Source organism: Panonychus citri, unplaced genomic scaffold (assembly GCF_014898815.1).
Source record: "Panonychus citri isolate SS breed McGregor unplaced genomic scaffold, ASM1489881v1 Contig00028, whole genome shotgun sequence".
Classification (NCBI taxonomy): domain Eukaryota; kingdom Metazoa; phylum Arthropoda; class Arachnida; order Trombidiformes; family Tetranychidae; genus Panonychus; species Panonychus citri.
The window spans coordinates 645,646-663,857 of NW_026515433.1; the positions used below are offsets into that span (position 1 = coordinate 645,646).

Genomic DNA, 18,212 nt, shown 5'->3' on the forward strand with positions numbered 1-18,212 from the left:
ATTATTAGTAAATAATCAAGGGCATTCTCACGTAATAATCGTCATCAAATGTATACTGATCATAATGAATTATCGTTGTTTAGTTAATTGTCCAAAGTGTTTTCTTAGGTCATAATTATTTCATGGTCATTTCAGATTCTCTAGAACAGAAAAATATTTACAATTAGTAACAATCAACTTGTTTTCATGTTGATTAGGGTGATGATTAAACTATTAACTTGTTTTTGTTATTGTTTTATGGCTTATTTTGTTCAACATGGTCTGATCTTGTGGTTAATTGTTACAATTAGGACTGTTAGGTTTACCTTAGTGATTTAATCAACCTTGATTGGATTGAATTTATTTACATTTTTATGTTTTTCTCCTTCAACCATGTGAGATTATTGCTTGTTAATTAATCAACAATTAACTTGAAAAATAACCAAAGTGTTGATTGTAAAAAATTAACGCAACATCAGGTGATGGAAATTGTTAATTACCATTCGTTACAATTAACGAGTAGAATCAAAAATAGCATCAATTTAAAATTTAATCTAGACTTATAACTGTAGATTCCTCCCTTGAATAACAAGGATTCATTGATTAATTAGTATTAAATTGTGACAATCAACTTGTCATAACTTTCAAGTGTTAATCAATTAAACTTCATTGTTGAAAATTAAGGATTATGGTTGATTAATTAAATTGATCAAGCTTAACCTCACAAGGTTAGTTGAGATTGGTTTGTGATTTGTATACAAATTGATTACCAAATTGTAATTAACAAACTAATCCAATTAAAGAAAAGGGCTCCTTGAATAACTGAATCAACTTAATTGTGAGATCACCTTGAGGTGAATTGTCAAAAATATTAATTACTTTGACTTCCTTTTCGTTAATTAAATTCAATTGAAGAGTAACTCTATCCTCCTACAAAACAAGTATTCCGAACCAGTAAATTGATTAATTAGTTTAATTTTTGTTTATTTTTTAATCACTGATTAGCAATTAATTATTAGTACGATATCGACATTTAAAGTTGCTACGAGTAATCAATTTGTTGTGAGAAACGTGATCATATCCATTCACCTCGTTCTTGTGACATCCAAATATGATTAATATAATTAAGATACTATTAATTAACAACACTTACAATAAACCATCAGCAATTAATTTAATTATAAAAATAATGCAGTCACATGCCGACACTTGCATGTAAGGTTACAGTTAGTTTTATCAATCAAGTTAAATTGTTACTTTAAGATGGTAATATAATTAAAATCCAAAGATAAACACAATATCGTGATAATTATGATTAAAGTTAATTGTGATCAAAAGTGACCTTCGGCTTTTGGGAGAGTATCTTGAGTTATCATAGCCTCGTAGACTTAATTAAATCAGAATTAAAATTTATCCATCATTCGTATACAACGTGGACGAAACTGTCACCACATGATAGCGTTAATTGTTATGTTTATTATTGGTTTTAAATTAAATCTAAAAGAGATAATTTATTTAGGTCTGTTATCATTATTGAACAAATAAATGAATTTTTGTTTCAATGATTCTTTTGCTGTTAATTTTTTGCTTCCGCAAATTGTTAACCATTTGACCAATTGTTTGTTAAATTGGTTATGATTTACGAAGCCAAGATTTGCTAAGAAAAATTATCCATTCTAATTGTTTGCAATTACACCGACGGTGATTACAACCAAGTTGATTGATGGCCCGAGAGTTTGGCTGATAATTGAGTTTATTAAATTTGGTTGTTTCATTTTTCCATCCAGATTCAGCGTTTAGTTGATAATGAATTAACTTATTCACCAGGATCATTATCAGTTTATCGAGTAAAATTACCAATGAATTAGTGATCGCCGATAAATTTTGTTGCTTCATTTTCTTAAGGAAATTTATCAGAATCAACTAATTCTTTCAGTTTTCCGTCGACTCATTTGTTACCAAAAATGAGATCGATATCGGGTGCACCTTTGGGGTGTTGATATTTCCTTCTAGAGTCCCGATTGAAATTGATTACGAGCATGGGGTTACTTTTGTCTGTCATTGTCTCCTCCATTTCTCGTCTCTCGGTAATATGAAGTGTCAACTTTTTCACTTGTTGTTTCTCTGCTCTTTCCGCTTCCTCTTTTTGTTTCAAGCTCAAAGCTAAATCAGAGTCAATAGGAACTTGAACTGGTTTTAAAAGTGGTTTGTTTCCTTTGGCTCGAGTCATAACCATTAGATTTAATGTTCCTGTTTCAGGATTTCCAAATTTATCAGATGTTCCCTCGTCGTCCATCTTTGATGAAACGATTGTTCCAAGACCTGAAAAGGCAACGGATTTCTTGGCAGCGACAAGTTTATTCATCGGGATTACAATGTCGTTTAATGTTCCTCTGACTGCTTCTTGTCCTCGCGAAATTAATGATTCAGACATTATTCGATCAAACTCCTTTCGGAACAAATCGTCTTCTTCACATTCAACAAGTTTTGGTGGCATTGATCGTTCATCCATCACTGACCTTTCTCTTTCTCCTTCCGTATCACTACCTTCATCTGTACCAGTTAAATTGCTGCTTCGATTTTTAATTCCTTGATCACCGGAGCCTCGATCAGGCTCATTATCAGAATTGTTATCGTCATCACTTTCATCCATATCAGGGAGATTACATTCTGAATCTAGATCTTCATCAACTTCCACTATTGAATTCAATCTTTTATCATCCTCTTCTCCACTCAAGTATTCAGTCGGTTTTGAATCAGCTTCCAATGAGGGAAACAGTTCACATAGTTTGGGTCTCAGTTCGTTGAAGATTTTCTCCACTTCATTGTTTGCATCTTCCAAGGTTTCGGCGCACTTGAACTTAGGACGAAGAGCATGAATAGTATCTTTGAAAAGTATTTCGACATTAACTGGAAAAGGATACTCATCACTGTAAAATTCTTGAGATTTTTTAAGCCAATAGTATTTTTGGAAAACAATTATGAAACAATCAAGTTTCTTCTTCGAGCTGCCAGAGTTGAAATATTGTCCGCAAGTTTCCAATACTTGACAGATTAATCTGATTCGAGATAAATTGTCTGGTGGATCAATATCGGAGAAAACTTCAGGAGTATTGTAGTAAACACCATAAGTGACCAAAGTATAAAGAATTTTGAAGACAACAGCAGACTCGATCAATCGGTAATTGTACATTTCACCAACAAATCTCATTATGGAGATTCTTCTTTGGTTATACTTTGGGTGGTTAATTTCCATCATAAGACGAATGTCTTCCAACACTCCATCAATCACTTGAGGTATCACCCAATCTTGATAAGGTACGAGAGCAGCGAGAAGATTAGCAACACACCGGATATTATAGAACCGGACATTCCAAACGGAGATGAAACATTTGATCACATAACTGGCAACCTCGGGGTTATCCCAATCTAATTTACGAATTAAAATCAATACTTTGTCCATACTTGTTCGACACAGATCCTTATATAACAATTTACGAATATATTCATGCATCGGGGGCCTTTCGTAACGAGAAATCGTTTGGGTTTCAGGAGGATTGGCAAAGTAATATGCATTCTCTATCGTTGTTATGTAACGAGAATCATATGGTAGTAAACTTTTCTTCCTCATCATTTGCTCCAAGAGTAATTTACATCGGTGATGAGAGTCAAGAGATCGGAATAAATATCGACCACAGGTTTCCAACAGGTTACAAGCCATTTCGATATGATGGTGAACAAAATCATTCAAAAGAAGCTGAAAATCAAAACAAGTTGATTAGTGAATATAAAAAAATAAGACAGATTATAATTCTTGAAACGAATTGATAAATTAATCTTACTCTCAAGCAGATTAGAGCTTCTGATTTTGGAAACATTTTAAACTTAACCAATTCTCCAATGAATCGGACATTTTTACTTTACTCTCGATGTTAATTTGATCCTTTTTCCGTATCTAGAAAAGAAAATAGATTAACAATCAACATCTAAATCAATGTTCAATATGGAAATGACCTACATGGAATTTGAAATCTTGCTTGAGAAGTTGAACTAAATCAGTCGCTACATGAGGCATTACAGGAGATAAAGTAGCGATAAGACGAGAATAGAACGGTAATAGATCGAGACGAGTTCTAGGAACAGTGAAAAGAGCTCGGATCAACTTTTTTCTAGTATATTTAGTATTCAGGTTTGTGCAGAAATTAAGAGCTGCTTTGTCAATCATGTCTCGATTTACACAGCTGAGAAGGGATGTGAGAAAAGCCTCTAGAACAACTTTATTGGCTGGAGTTGGTTGGGTTAATTTTATCTCTTCACTTTGCTTCTCATCTTTCTCACTTTGACCAGTATCTTTACTGGAATCTTCATCGGTTAAGCCTCCGTTTACTTCCTCTTCGTTGAAATTAGATACAGTTTCATCTTCCGAATCCATAATTAAATTTTCTTCTTCATTTTCTTCTAGAACAGTTTCCATTAGACCAACAACAGGATTTGATGAATCTTCAACTCTCCCTTCATCATCTTTGGCGACTTTATCCTGAACAGGAGCATCTTTCCTGTCCTTTATCCCGTCCTTTGCACTATCTTTGTATAAAATTGACGGAACCAACGATTTGAGGTCAGGAATATCCTCATAAAAGCTTCGTGTGTCCTCATCTTCCCATATAGCACTAGGATCTAACTGTAAAATGATTAAATAAAATGATTAATGTAATGTAAAACAAATATACGAATTGATTTGTTACCTCTTGACTAGTTTTAAATCTGTTTGTAGTGTCTAAATTGATGATACTCTCGTCCATGTCATCAAGTGAATCAGGAGAGTCTGGAGGTAATTCGGGTAAATCTTCATCCAGAATATCAGCTAATTGTTGACTGGCTGATAATAGTTTTTGAAAAGCAATTTGAGCTTGTTCAAATTTCTCTTTACGTTTATCACTTAATTCACCTTTAGATATCAAGGTCCGTCGATTTTGTCTCTCCAGCGATTGAAGCGATTTATGATCACGAACAATGTGAACAGCCAAAGTCTTGTAATAATCTTTAAGAAGATTCCTCAGTCCCCTTTGACGGTCACACGGTAAAAAGTCACTTTTGATCAAAGGTAAATCATATTTATCGGACAATAGCCTCATCTTTCTGGGTGTTAGTCCAGCATAATCATCACCACAGTGACGGCAAAATGTTAATATGATGTTGATATTGTTGTGATTGTCTTTGTCACTAGTGACCAAAAGGGTCAATAGATTACCAAGGATGGGAAGACCTTCTTTAAGGGTGAATATACCCGAAGTGATTAGTTCGGCAAAGAAGCGAATGTCGATTCTCATCTTGGAGAGATTTAGATTGGCCAAGTCACTTGGTTTCTTGGGTAAACTTTTGTTCCAAGAGTCGAGAAGTTGAGAGGAGAAATCGGGATATCGTTGGTGGAGAAGTGAACATATTTTAATGGCCATCGGGATGTCGGACATTTTCAATTTGGCTTCAACCAGAGCTCCAGCAACTTCAGAAATGTATTTGGATAAGTTTAATGATAACATGTCTTTAATTAGACTTTCCTTTTGACCTTCGGTCATATTTCGTAGCTTTTTAACAAATGAACAGTTTTTCTTTACACCACAATCTAATCCCTGAAGGATTTCTTCTGTATCAGTATAATCTGAACATTCATTTGAACTTCTCAATTCAGATTTTACTCGGAATTTCTCTTCACACTCTTTAATATATTCGATTAGAGATTCCTTTTCCACCGAATCATCAGGTTGTTCTTCCGGTACCACAGAATCTTCAATATTAGTAACCATGATTCCAAATTTAAATTCAAACCAATCACAGTAATAATGATTAACTTTTATAAACAAAAAAAACAATCAATCAATCATGAAGGCAATCACAAAGATGAACAGAAAAACTCAAACCAGATGAAACATCAAATGAAAAGAAAGCTTTTTAAATGACCAGTCAGACAATAGCAATTACAGATTAACACTTCTTTATAATGATGCCAGTTATAAACGACAAAACAATAAGTACAAAAATAGCAAATAGAAATAAAGCAAATTAATCTACAGTTTACTAATTGTTACAATTAAAACCAAAGAGAAATGAAAAAAAATTAAGAAAATAAGCTGATCATGTGAAGCGTAGAAAAGCCAATAGATGGCAACACTTTCGTTGTTCTAAATTTGTAAACATTTAAATTGTTTGATTAATTGTCGACTCAGTAAATAAAGAACACCAATTGTAATTAGCAATTTTCTGATCAATATATTACAAGGTAAATCTAATTTACTCACATTTGAATACAAATATAAACAATAAAGAAGATCAGAGTAACTTGACTAAAATCTTTCAAAAGAAAATCCCGAAAACTTTTACCAGAATTAAACCGATCTCTGATTAATTAATTGTATTAAATATCCACGGAAATTGATACGAACCAATCGGAATGGAACCGATTTGAATAATATAATATATTTTTCTCGAACTGTTAAGAACAAAATTAGAATTTCAATCGTTACCCTTTGAAATTCGCGCTTTTCCAAAAAGCGCTTTTTATGAAAAATCAACTGTTTATGAACAAATTTTCCATGTTTTTGTTTACCTTTCCATCAACGTTATTAATTTCAATTCTAATTGGTTTCGGTTGTTTAATTATCGAGTTTTATTCTTTTTATCATTGAGTTTTAATGGTAATGGTTCTATTTATCTTCAATCAGTATGTTGATCACTTTTGGATTCTCTGTTAATCGATCAATTGGTAAATCCAAATTCTCGGTGTTATCTTTGTTTTCCTCTGGTTCTTCACGTTACTTTGCATCTCGATCGGATTCTTATTTTGAAATTAATGATAATCAATTTCGGGTTTACGGTCAAGATTTTCAGAAAGATGAATGGACCAGTTTAACACCTTATATCGTTAAACTTTTACAGCGAGATCTGGTTACCACAGGTAAACAGCCAATCAATTTGGTCTCCGAGGCGACGAAACATTTTTTCAATGGTTATCATAATTTTCATTTTGATAATCCAATCGTTACTCCAAATGATAATTTCGATGCCTTACTAATCCCAAAGGATCATGTTTCTCGATCAAAGAAGGACAGCTACTATTTGAGTAAAGATTTCCTTCTAAGAACTCACACCTCAGCTCATCAGAATCATTGTCTTGCCAGTGGAAAGACCAAATTCATTTGTATCGGTGATGTTTATCGACGAGATGAAATTGATCGTAATCATTACCCTGTTTTCCATCAATGTGAAGCATTTGATACATTCACAGCTGAAGATGTTAGTATTTTGATTTCTTTTCTCTCTCTCTCTGTAAATTGAATCAAGAATAACAATATTTTCCTTTCTCTTTTAGTTGAAATTATCTACAATTTACAAAAGCGAAAAGGTACAAGGAATGATACAAGTCAAGAAAATTATAGCTCAGAAGCTACTGCAATAGTCGAAGTCAAATTGAAAGAGAAGATTGAGAGTTATGTTAAATTCTTATTAAATGGTGAATTCGAGTCAAGGTGGGTTCCAGCATATTTTCCGTTCACTCATCCAAGTTGGGAATTCGAGATATTGTACAATGGTAAATGGTTAGAAGTCGTTGGCTCGGGAATCGTTGAAGAGAAAATTCTGACCAACAACGGAGTCAATGATAGAATAGGATGGGCACTAGGATTTGGAATTGAACGAATGGCTATGGTTCGATATAATATTCCGGACGTTAGATTATTCTGGTCACTTGATCCAGCGTATTTGATTCAATTTCGAGATCTCAAGCCAACCGATTCTTACGAGTTTAAACCAATTTCTAAATTTCCTTCACGAACATTTGACATTTCATTTTGGATACCAGAGAATGTGAATTGGTCGTCTAATGATTTTTACGACTTATGTCGATCACTGGGAGAAGATTTGATTGAAATTGTCGATTTAACCGATGATTATGTTAATCAACAGGGTCGAAGATCACAATGCTTTAAAATAGTCTACAGAGGATTTGACCGATCAATTAGCAGAGAATCAGCTCTTTCAGTGCACAAAAAGATTGAACAAGAAGTTGTAGATAAATTTGGTGTAGAAATCAGATGAATTGTAATCGACTTCGCCCAATCAACAAGAGATTAGATTTTACATAAATTAAGCTAAACAATGTAATTGTAATTGTAATTGTAATGTAATAACTTTTATAAAATTCTATTCAAATTTTGATAACCAATCCAAGTCGAAATTAACATTTGTACCAACATATCGAGATATCTCTTGATTTAATAGATGCTGAATCGACGTCTTGTCTCTTTTGTAAATCCACGAGCTAGGGACCCAATCATACCTTTTAGGACCACTGAAATAGTGAAGATGACAAATTAAATTGTTAATTTCGATTAACAGTCAAGGTAATTGATTAACTCACCTGAAAGGTGAAGACAACCAAATCTGCCTATTCGGTGTTTGTTTATTGATCACATAAGTACCGTTACCAGACAATTGAACAGTCAAGACACCATTCTGAAGATTCATTATCAAGGGGAAGATCACAATTAGAGAATCTTAAATTCGCAATAACAATTAAAGTCTAAAATTACTTACACTAAGCTCGACATCACTATCATCCAATTTAGATTGTGATTCAATGATCTCTTCAAATTGTTGACACAACGATTCCAAAGTTTCTTCACTTAGTTTCTCATATTTATTAGCGTCCATGAGATTCTCAGGTGGACAGCATGATAAAGATAATGATCTATTTACAGGTAATAAAAAAGAGCGACAATTAATTGATCGAGAGACAATTAAACTTAAAGACATTTTGATGAAAATCAAAAAAAAAGATCAAAACATTTAACAGATGATCGAGTTAGAACTTAAGCTCGACAGATGTCGCTGTTTATCGTTAATTCGGTTAATTAATTTGCTGATTAAAATGCTATCGAAATGTACAATCAATTTCATCATTTAATCAATAAGACTGAACGGAAGATTGTAATTAGCAAGTTGCTAATAATTAGGCCAATAATCAATCAGTTTAATTTTGTAATAATGTAACAATTGAAAACTATTAACTTGACAATTAGATAATAACAATTAACGATAACCTTTAATTACTCGGAACATTAAAAAAGTATCTGAATCTTATCCTAAAGGGAGCAATTAATTTCTGAAAAAAAAAGATATTAATAAACTATTCACTTAAAGATTCAATTAAAAGTCCAATTAGAAAATTAACTCGATAACAATTAAAAATTGATGATTTAAGTGAAACAAAAAAACGATTAACTTTATTGATCAAATTCAATTTAATAACATAGTGATTCCGAAAATCCATTAGATTAATTGTCGAAGGTCTTTTGCCATGGAATAGAGAAAGAAATTAATTTGTTGAAGAAAATGAGAACATCTAATTGTAACAATTAACAGAGACAAACAATAATAAAGTTATGATTAAGTCTCATCATTATAACATTTAGTAAATTGCTCATGCTCGAAGTAAAAAATATCGAACTTGGAATTTGTTCTAGAAAAAAAGTTCAGTTACAGTTCGAGCTTGGAAAGCAAATGGTCCAATGTTTCGTTCAATTTTGTTGGCTCAACAATCAACATCAACAATTGGCAAATTTTGATGATTATCAACAATTATGTTAACTGTTAAGGTAAATTCTTACCGATGAATTAGATTTATGTTCAATTGTTACATGACAGTTAATCAATTAGGATCATTGAACTTAATCAACATCAACTGCGGACAAACAAATTAATAATTTAAGTGTCAATTAGTTAATTGTGTTTATTTGTGTGTAAAAGTTAATTGCGTGTCTTTTTAATTGTGTTCTGATCATATCTCATAATTGGATTATAATAACAATGACAATTGATTTGGATTTAAAGTGATCAACTTTGTGTTTCCAATATTTTTTAATTGTCATTTAAGTCAATTAATATAATTAATTAATCAATTTTATTACAATCAATAAGGATTCATGGCTTCACAATCAAATTTAATCACCACACAGTCAACAAGCAACTCGAGTCTAATTAGACTCTTGATCATGTTAATTGTCAACATTAATTGTGGATACACATTGAAAGTGGATGGTAAGTTAATCACTTTTACAATCAACTGATTACAATTGTCATTAAATGTTGATTATCATTATAATTGATGCCTAATATTGATTAGCCTCTTGAGACCGAGAAATTATCTCGTCGATTGAATCACCAACAATTAAAGTAGGTTAATTGCCCAAGGAAATTAGTTTGAAAAAAGTTCTAAACAACAAATTCGATAAATTGAAACCAATTGTTTCACGAATGGTGCTAATGATTACTCAGAGCATTTCGATGGTCAATGTTGATTTAAATTCATTAGATGGACATTTGAACCTTTCGAGAGTTCGATTCTATTTTCAACCTTTTCTTCGTGTTCTTCATGTTCATCGTTCTCATCGTGTTTATCTTGTACTGTAGAATAGAATTGAACATGAAACAGAAAATTAAAGTTCGAGAGAAAGTTCTTATTCGATTCTGTTTCCTGTATCATTTTGTTCTCTATTCGTATAATCATTTCATCTTCTTATTTTTCATTCCCTTCGAGAAGAAGATTGGTTTTCATGTAACATGGAACAAGTAGAGAAGATACAATAAGATATTTTCTATTTTTCTCTTGATCGAATATTTATTTTTTCCGTTCATCATCAGAACTTCTCTTTCTCATCTTCTTCAGTAACAGAATAAATATCAGAGTGAAAAATTTCATCACAATTTTTCATAGCAAAAATTCAGAAACTTTATCCTCCAAAAAATTCCCCATGAAGAAAATATTAATAATAATCATCATGGTTATCATCATGATGAAAATGTATAAAATGATTCTCTTGGTAATAAAACATTAACAGGGAATTGATTGACTCAATTAAAATAAAGTGACTATTAATAACTAATAATTCTTGATAATGTTTATCTGAATCAATGAAAATTATCACCAATCAAATCATGAATATGAATCAAGATTAAACTTCATAGACAGATACTTAATCTTATTGACTATTAACTCAAGAGTCTTCTTATCATCACATTCAGTGAATGGGTGAAAATAAATATCGAATTTCATAATTTGAAACTTTAACTATCGATTCAAAGAAACGATTTAGACTAATGATCGGAATATAATTCATGTTTAATTCCCTAAAATAATTACAATTAAGAACTAAAATCAGGTCTGAGTAATGTCTCTTGATAAATATTAATAAATCAATAATAATATTTTCTTAATAAGTTATAACTTTTATTTACCTCAAGTATCATAATGTTTAAAGGTCTTATCATTTTCATGATAATAATCATGATAATAAGAAAGTAAGAATTGACTCTAATTGCAGGTCAATTGATTTCGATTGAATTGAATTGGTCAACCTTTAAGAAGCTACAGAAACTCAATTGTTGCAACTCAATTGAGTTTCAATCTGATTCCTGAGGAAAGTAACAAAGAATATCCTGAGTTTATCACGAACATTGAAAAAACGAAAGAGAGAGAGAGAGAGAGAGAGAGAATGAAAAAAAGTTCTAATATTGGTTAAAGTATTTTTCTAAATCATGATCGGATTCAGATCAATGGAACTTTCTTCTTTATGTATTATTTCAATTTGTTGAGAGCAGCAGAAATGATAATAATAATCTGAAAACTGTTGAGTCTGAAGGATTCATGAAAACTCAGAATTCGGAAACTCAGAGTTAAACATTATTATCATGAGACTTTTTTCCTTAAGTCCAATTGACTTGATCTTTAAGAGACAAACAATACCAGCTACACATGGATTTACCTTGCTCAGCATCCTCCTACCTGCCCCACCCTCTTCGTCCTCTTTTCATCATCATCATCATTAGATTCTCGTACATTGTATTAGTTAAAAATAACGAAAAGTTGAAGGTTAAGTGAGGAAGAAAAAAATAGAAAGTTCCAAATCAATAGAAACTCTGAATTTACTGAGTGATTCAGATTCTTGATATCATGTGAATCTGGACACAAGAGAAGGAGAGAAAGTTAAAGATAAAATCTGATTCAGGAAAATATTATCTCCTCAATTATGAACTTCCTATCATCTTAATATCACAATAATGAACGCAACAAAATGCTAATATAATTGATCAATATCAACATGATATCATGAAACTGTCAGTAAGATTATCATCTTGGTGGTAAATGTTTTAAATTTCGTATAAAGATTATTCTGGTTATGAGTATACAATTTGAAACGGAAGCTACGACCGGAAGATAAGAGGTAATGGTGAGAAAAGAGATTCGTTTTTTTCCAACAGGGGAGATAAAATGAATTTCTCCTGAATAAGATGAACGTTACTTTGTTAATCTTTTGTTTTCACAATGTTGTCACATTCAATGAATATCAACATTATCTCGTTGTTTTCATCTCTTTCAATTCCCTTTACAATTGAGACTCAGACAACAATGAATCCTTCATCATCCACCACCTCGTTCATTTCATCATTCGTTTATCATCATCATCCCATTTGGATGAAAATAAAAAGAAAAGAGTAAGACATTATCATTATTAACATGATTATTATTTTTTATCATCCTCATCATCCCCTGGATACCAACGTCATTTGTATCACACCCAAATCACATATAATTATGATTCTAACTTATTATTATTATCGTAGTTGAACTTAATACATTTAAACTCGACTTCTTGACCCGAACTGAAAATTCATTTAGCAACAAATTTTTACATCGTTTTCATTTCATGAGAATATTTTTATCCAAACAAACACAGAACTTTTAACTTAATCTTCTGAGTATCATCATGAATCTAATGATATTATTGAAGAACCTTCAACTTAATCTATTATTGTTAAGAGATATTCTTAAACCACTATTCTCAAGGCTCTAATAAAAATCCATCTTACTGCCAAAATTGAACGAGAAATTTTTCATGATAATACAAAATTATTATTCCAGCAAAATTACTCAGTACACAATTTTCATGATGAATTTGGAAATACATCTAATCAATATTTCCAATCAAGTATTGAACTCAATCAAGTCTTTTCACCCTGAGAAATGAATTCACCTTATTCATAAGGTTTGAAGCCATTTTTTCATCCCAAATCAGAATCGAGCACTTCTAATGAAACTTTTTCTTCGTTTTTATCATGAAATTAAATTCTAATCTTGAGATTCTTTCTTGAAAATAATAATAACATTTTTACATTGCCTCTTAACAATCAGATTGTTGTATATATTAAAATTTATGGTAAACTCATCGTCATGATATTACTTGAAACTTTAGCTCAATTTTGAACAGTTTTCGTGACGATAACAATTTATTTTGTCTAATTTTAATTTTGAAGACAAGGTAACAACAAAATTTCATTGTCAACTCACAGAATTGAATGAAAAAATATCAACAAAACTACATGAGAACCCATTAGATTTCAAATTTCATCTTCATGATAATCATTACAATCATTACATTAGTATTCTGATCTTGAACTGATAATAACAATGATAATAATCACGATAATAGGATGAGTAAAATTTCATTGTAACTAAAGTGAAAGGGAGAAAAAAATTGGTGCTATTAACATGTTGATGTTGATCTGAATCAACATACCAGCAGATTGGGCAACCTTTTTGTTTAATCAAAAGTAATCATGATTATCTCAATTGTAAGTTGATTAGATTCCATGAGTTGTAATCTTAGTTTTCCCCTTATTAGTTCATCTCAATGGGAATTCATTTGTATTAAGTTACTTTAATTTAAACAAATTCTTTTTTTTCCCTCAAAGTTCATTACTATTCTGAATTTCAACTGCTTCTCATGTTATGGTTCAATTATCTAACATCATGTCGAAGTTTAATTCGAATAACCCTGAATCAATTCTCATTCACCAAGAGTTCATTTAAATTCAAGTTCATTTCTTTTATCAAATTGTTAATACGAAGATTAGAACTAAATATTGATATTGAATCGCTGTTGACATGATGTGATGATTTTTTTTTCTTCTCATGGGATGATTACCATCAATCTGAATATATTTGATGCACTAAATCAAACTTATCAGATAAGATTATCCAACTTGAGACTCATCATATCGATATCATGGTATTAGGTGAAAATCTATCCTTCATTGAATCGTCAGTAACCAATATTGATTATTTGATGTAAAGAAGAAAATAAATGAGAAAAATTTGATATGTGCCATGAAAAAGTTCAAGGATAATCTGTCAGAACGTGAAAACAGTTATTATCAGTTTAATAAGTTTGATAAAATGATCGAGATATGAGAGCTCATTGATAAAGTCAACAATTTATTCAACTAATTCACGATTAAAATTCATGGTATCATGTTGATAATCACTCATCTGATCCTGGAAATCATCTCAATACAATGTGGTTAGAATTATTTTCATATTTTCATGAGTTTCCCATGAAACTGATATTCTTATGATTTCCAGTGTATATGGTAAAAACATCGTTATTCAAAACCAATACCATGTTTCTTAAGATCACATTTCCACTGGTTATTATTAATACTCTTTTCTTGGTTTGAATAACAAGAATCAATGACAGAAACATGAAAATGAGCCCAGAACACCCGAACCACTTGATTCCATTAATATATTGATAATAGAGCTTTTCCTATTAGTGTAAGCGAAATGTGACCTTCAAGTTGATCTAACTCGAAACGAATGAAAGTGGAAAATGGTTTGACTTTTCACTGAATTCCATTCTTGATGTATCCAGGAGTTTATTTCATTCTCCATGTTCCAAGAATGTTCAATGATATTCTAATAGAATAAGAATCGACAAAAGCTTTTGTACATTTTAATTCGTTATGTTGCTAATAGAAACATGATTGGTTAATGTTCTGATTGTTATGTTGGAAAAATACAGAATAAAACAGTTATCTTTTCCCTTTCTGTTTACATTGAGCTTTATTTTCATAAATGAACATGATGATGATTCTGACAGAATTTGCTATGATAGTTAAAGCATGATGATATTATCACTTTGCGTGTTAGTAATTTACAACATTGAAAAATTAACTTCTGAAAATACTCATAATGCTGAAGGAATAACATCCATCATGAAATTCACTATGATAAATAAGACTATTCATCAGCTACCATGTAATTCAGTCTCAACTTTTCTTTTTTTCACTCAACCTAAAAATGAATGATGTAGTAAACTTTTCCTCGCAAAGATATCTTAGAATCAGAAATTCATTTTAAACCTATTTATCTTCATTCTGATTATCATGATAATCAGTTCAGTTGAGGAACTCGTTGTTTTCACCACACCTAGAAATTAACAATTCGACTTAATTATCTTAATCTGAATGTTTGTTCGTGTTTAATTCAATGAGTTTCATCTTTGAACAAATCTGAATTTTATGCTAATTCGTATTTGAAGATTATTGTCTTTTCATATTTTATCTTTTCCCATGAACTTGTGAAATTACCATTACCATGATAATCTAGTTTTATTCCTTATCCAGATAACCTTTGAATCTTAAGTTCAGGCTACTTAATGATTCACTTTGAATGAAAAGTTGGAAAAAAATTGCATAATATTAGCATCTCATGCTGTTAACATTTTTCATTGAATTTTAATTATCTACTGAACATCATTCACTATTCATAACATGATTTTCCAACTCATTTCTCTTGCATTTGAATCGAAATTGTAATTTTATATTGTAGATAATTTCAATTGTAGAGAAATTTTCATGATCGATTCGAGAAAATGAAACTCCCTTGTATTGTTATGAGTTCTAAATACACAGAAACTCAATTCATCTCAACAAAACTTTTGTTCTCTATTCATGATCAATATAAGTCAGAACTTTCTCTCATCTCTTGATATTGATTAGATTCGGTAATAAGTTTAAAAGTTTACACAAAATTTAAATTCTCAAAGTTTTATCGATCATAACTCATTGAGATAAACATTTCTAAAGATGAAAAACTGAATAGAGTTTTATTTTAACAATTAAAATCTCATTACCATAAAGATCTATGTGAATATCTTGGTAGCATAAATGCTAAATGAGCTTTAATTTGACGATAAAAAAAAGTTCCAACTCATATGAAAAGTTATCATGTTATCTCATTATCCTATCTCATTAACCGAATCAATAGTTTCCATATGTTGATAATATTGGAACATTTTCAGCATGATAATCTGAGTAGAATGTTTCAATTCTCTAAGTATCATTATTCTTGATATCGTTTTAGATGGAAATTTGAATTTACAACCATTTTCATCATCGATGTGATTATCATGAAAACTTTTCATGGTGAAAATTCAGATGTTTTTCACACTTTCACCGGTTATTTTACATAAAAAATAGTTTGTCATCTTTTTTACATTTGTATTAACAACAACACGATGATAATCGTTTGCTGGGAGTTTATCCAGAATCATACATATGTTTTTAGTTATTCATGAATTTGAAAATTCACAATTTTATCTCATCACTGAGAATCTACTATTTACATGGTAGATCCTCAAGTTTAATAAATGACCAACTGAACGACCATCGCTCAAGGCATTTGCAAACATAATCTATTTGTGTATTTATCCTGATTACCTTTGGTCAGTTTTACAGATGACCAGCACAATAATAACAATAATCATGTTACATGGAATAACTTTGATGATTATTGGTTGTTAGGTGAAAGAATTTCTCCTGAATACATTACATTGGAATCTTTGTCTGAGTTCTTACCCATCAGAATACAGTTCCAGCTAATTCAAGGATTTATCAAACTTTCGATCATGGACATTGGTCAGTTTCCTTTCCTTTTTTTTGCTTCCAATACTTTGATCTGTCATGGAAGTAAAATAAAGATGAGAATCTGTTTAATCTGAATTTCAGGAAGAATCTTATCAATAGAATCGAGCAATTAAGATATCAATTGATTTGTTCATCATCTTATTCATACACTTGATCATTTCGTCTCACAAAATTCAACTAATTCCGGAAATTAACTGATCAGGTTTTTAGTAATGATTGTTATTCATTTTCTAATCAGATGATTGTTATTGTGATTTTCATTTCTGATTCAAGGTTAAAGTTGATTGATTGTCACTAATCACTTACGATTTTATCTCAGTGATTATTTGATATTGTCTATTGTTGATTGTATTACATGTTTCTTGTTGGTTTGTTAATTAATTGTGATTACTTTTTTTTGATATCTTGGGGTTACGATCAACTGATTAATTGATGATAATTTATTCAAACAAAAGATGACAATTGATTAGTTTCAATGGTTATCGAAAATGGCTAATATGATAACATCTTCATCAACTTATATCTTTTTCCTCATGATAAAATCATCTGATTCATAAGGAAACACCAATCATAATGATAATAGGAAAAAGGAAATGAAATTTTCCTTCTGATCATGATATTATTATCTGAGAATCTTAAATATCAGGGATATTATCACATGAGCTGGGAAATGAGTAATATTTATCATGATGCTCCTGACCTATTAATGTTACTATGAAATATTCAATTGCTGTTTATCTGATTCCAGGGAAAAAATAGAAATTCCGAGAATTCCCTGAATTTCATGATTATTTGGAAGGTAGAAAAAATATTTCATTGGTTATCATGATGGACCTAAAACTGACCAAGTTGAATTAAATAACTCTATCAAATGTTTACCATTTATATATCTTTTTTTTATTACCATGCACTCAGAATGCTAAGAACTTTCTTTCAGTTTCACTCACCGAAATCAAGGAAAATATTTCAATGCGCTGAATGCATATGATCAGATGATAAACTTTGGCTCTTCAAGCTCAGTCACTGAATTGATTATATTTTACTATTCCAATTCATAAATGAGGTTTGTTTACAAACAGAACTCATCATGAAACATTTCATGATCCATGAGCATTCATGTGAATAAAGTTTATGTGACTTTATGTATCGTAGGCTATAATTATTCTGACAGAAAATGTAAGCACTTTTTTATCACTCTAATCACAATCATGTACTTATAATAAACCTTGAGAATATGCTAATGAGTTTTCTTTGGAAGGAAAACTTTTCATAATTCTGTTAATTTTCCCTGTAAAATATTTTTCAAGAATATTCCATAGCTTTTTTGACAGAATAGTTATTTTGAGATAGAATATTGAGAAATAATTACATGACAAGTTGATGAGAAAACAAGAAAGGAAATGAAGACATAAGAT

General features: G+C 30.7%; 4 protein-coding genes across 5 annotated transcripts in view; 2 read left to right on the forward strand and 2 right to left on the reverse strand.

The window, feature by feature from the left end:
* Positions 1-1,432: 1,432 nt before the first annotated feature.
* Positions 1,433-6,079, reverse strand: LOC128397051 (regulator of nonsense transcripts 2-like). Its single transcript, XM_053357717.1, is given in 5 exon segments — positions 1,433-3,736; positions 3,822-3,898; positions 3,901-3,934; positions 3,998-4,660; positions 4,725-6,079. Coding segments are annotated over 5 exon segments (3,642 nt in total). The 5' UTR covers positions 5,784-6,079; the 3' UTR covers positions 1,433-1,927.
* Positions 6,080-6,570: 491 nt separating this feature from the next.
* On the forward strand, positions 6,571-8,197 carry LOC128397057 (phenylalanine--tRNA ligase, mitochondrial-like). The gene is given in 3 exon segments (XM_053357724.1): positions 6,571-7,269; positions 7,346-7,376; positions 7,379-8,197. Coding segments are annotated over 3 exon segments (1,293 nt in total). The 5' UTR covers positions 6,571-6,699; the 3' UTR covers positions 8,071-8,197.
* Positions 8,046-8,829, reverse strand: LOC128397061 (frataxin, mitochondrial-like). Its single transcript, XM_053357728.1, has 3 exons — positions 8,569-8,829; positions 8,393-8,487; positions 8,046-8,323 (listed from the first exon to the last, which is right to left on the reverse strand). The coding sequence occupies exons 1-3, from the start codon at positions 8,785-8,787 to the stop codon at positions 8,176-8,178; spliced, it is 462 nt and encodes a 153-aa protein (XP_053213703.1). The 5' UTR covers positions 8,788-8,829; the 3' UTR covers positions 8,046-8,175.
* A 698-nt stretch (positions 8,830-9,527) lies between these two features.
* LOC128397019 (nephrin-like) overlaps positions 9,528-18,212 on the forward strand; it is a 55,891-nt gene continuing 47,206 nt past the window's right edge. For both annotated transcript variants that reach the window (XM_053357684.1, XM_053357685.1), the window contains exon 1: positions 9,528-10,071. In XM_053357684.1, the coding sequence (XP_053213659.1) occupies positions 9,957-10,071 (115 nt within the window). In that variant the 5' untranslated portion in view covers positions 9,528-9,956. The remainder of the gene's footprint in view (positions 10,072-18,212) is intronic.

Coding starts and splice junctions, on each gene's coding strand:
- LOC128397061 (XM_053357728.1), bottom strand. CDS start 8,787: ATGTCTTTAAGTTTAATTGTCTCTCGATCAATTAATTGTCGCTCTTTT. Junction 8,488..8,568: donor ATAGTGATGTCGAGCTTAGT/GTAAGTAATTTT, acceptor ATGAATCTTCAG/AATGGTGTCTTGACTGTTCA. Junction 8,324..8,392: donor TGGTTGTCTTCACCTTTCAG/GTGAGTTAATCA, acceptor TCACTATTTCAG/TGGTCCTAAAAGGTATGATT.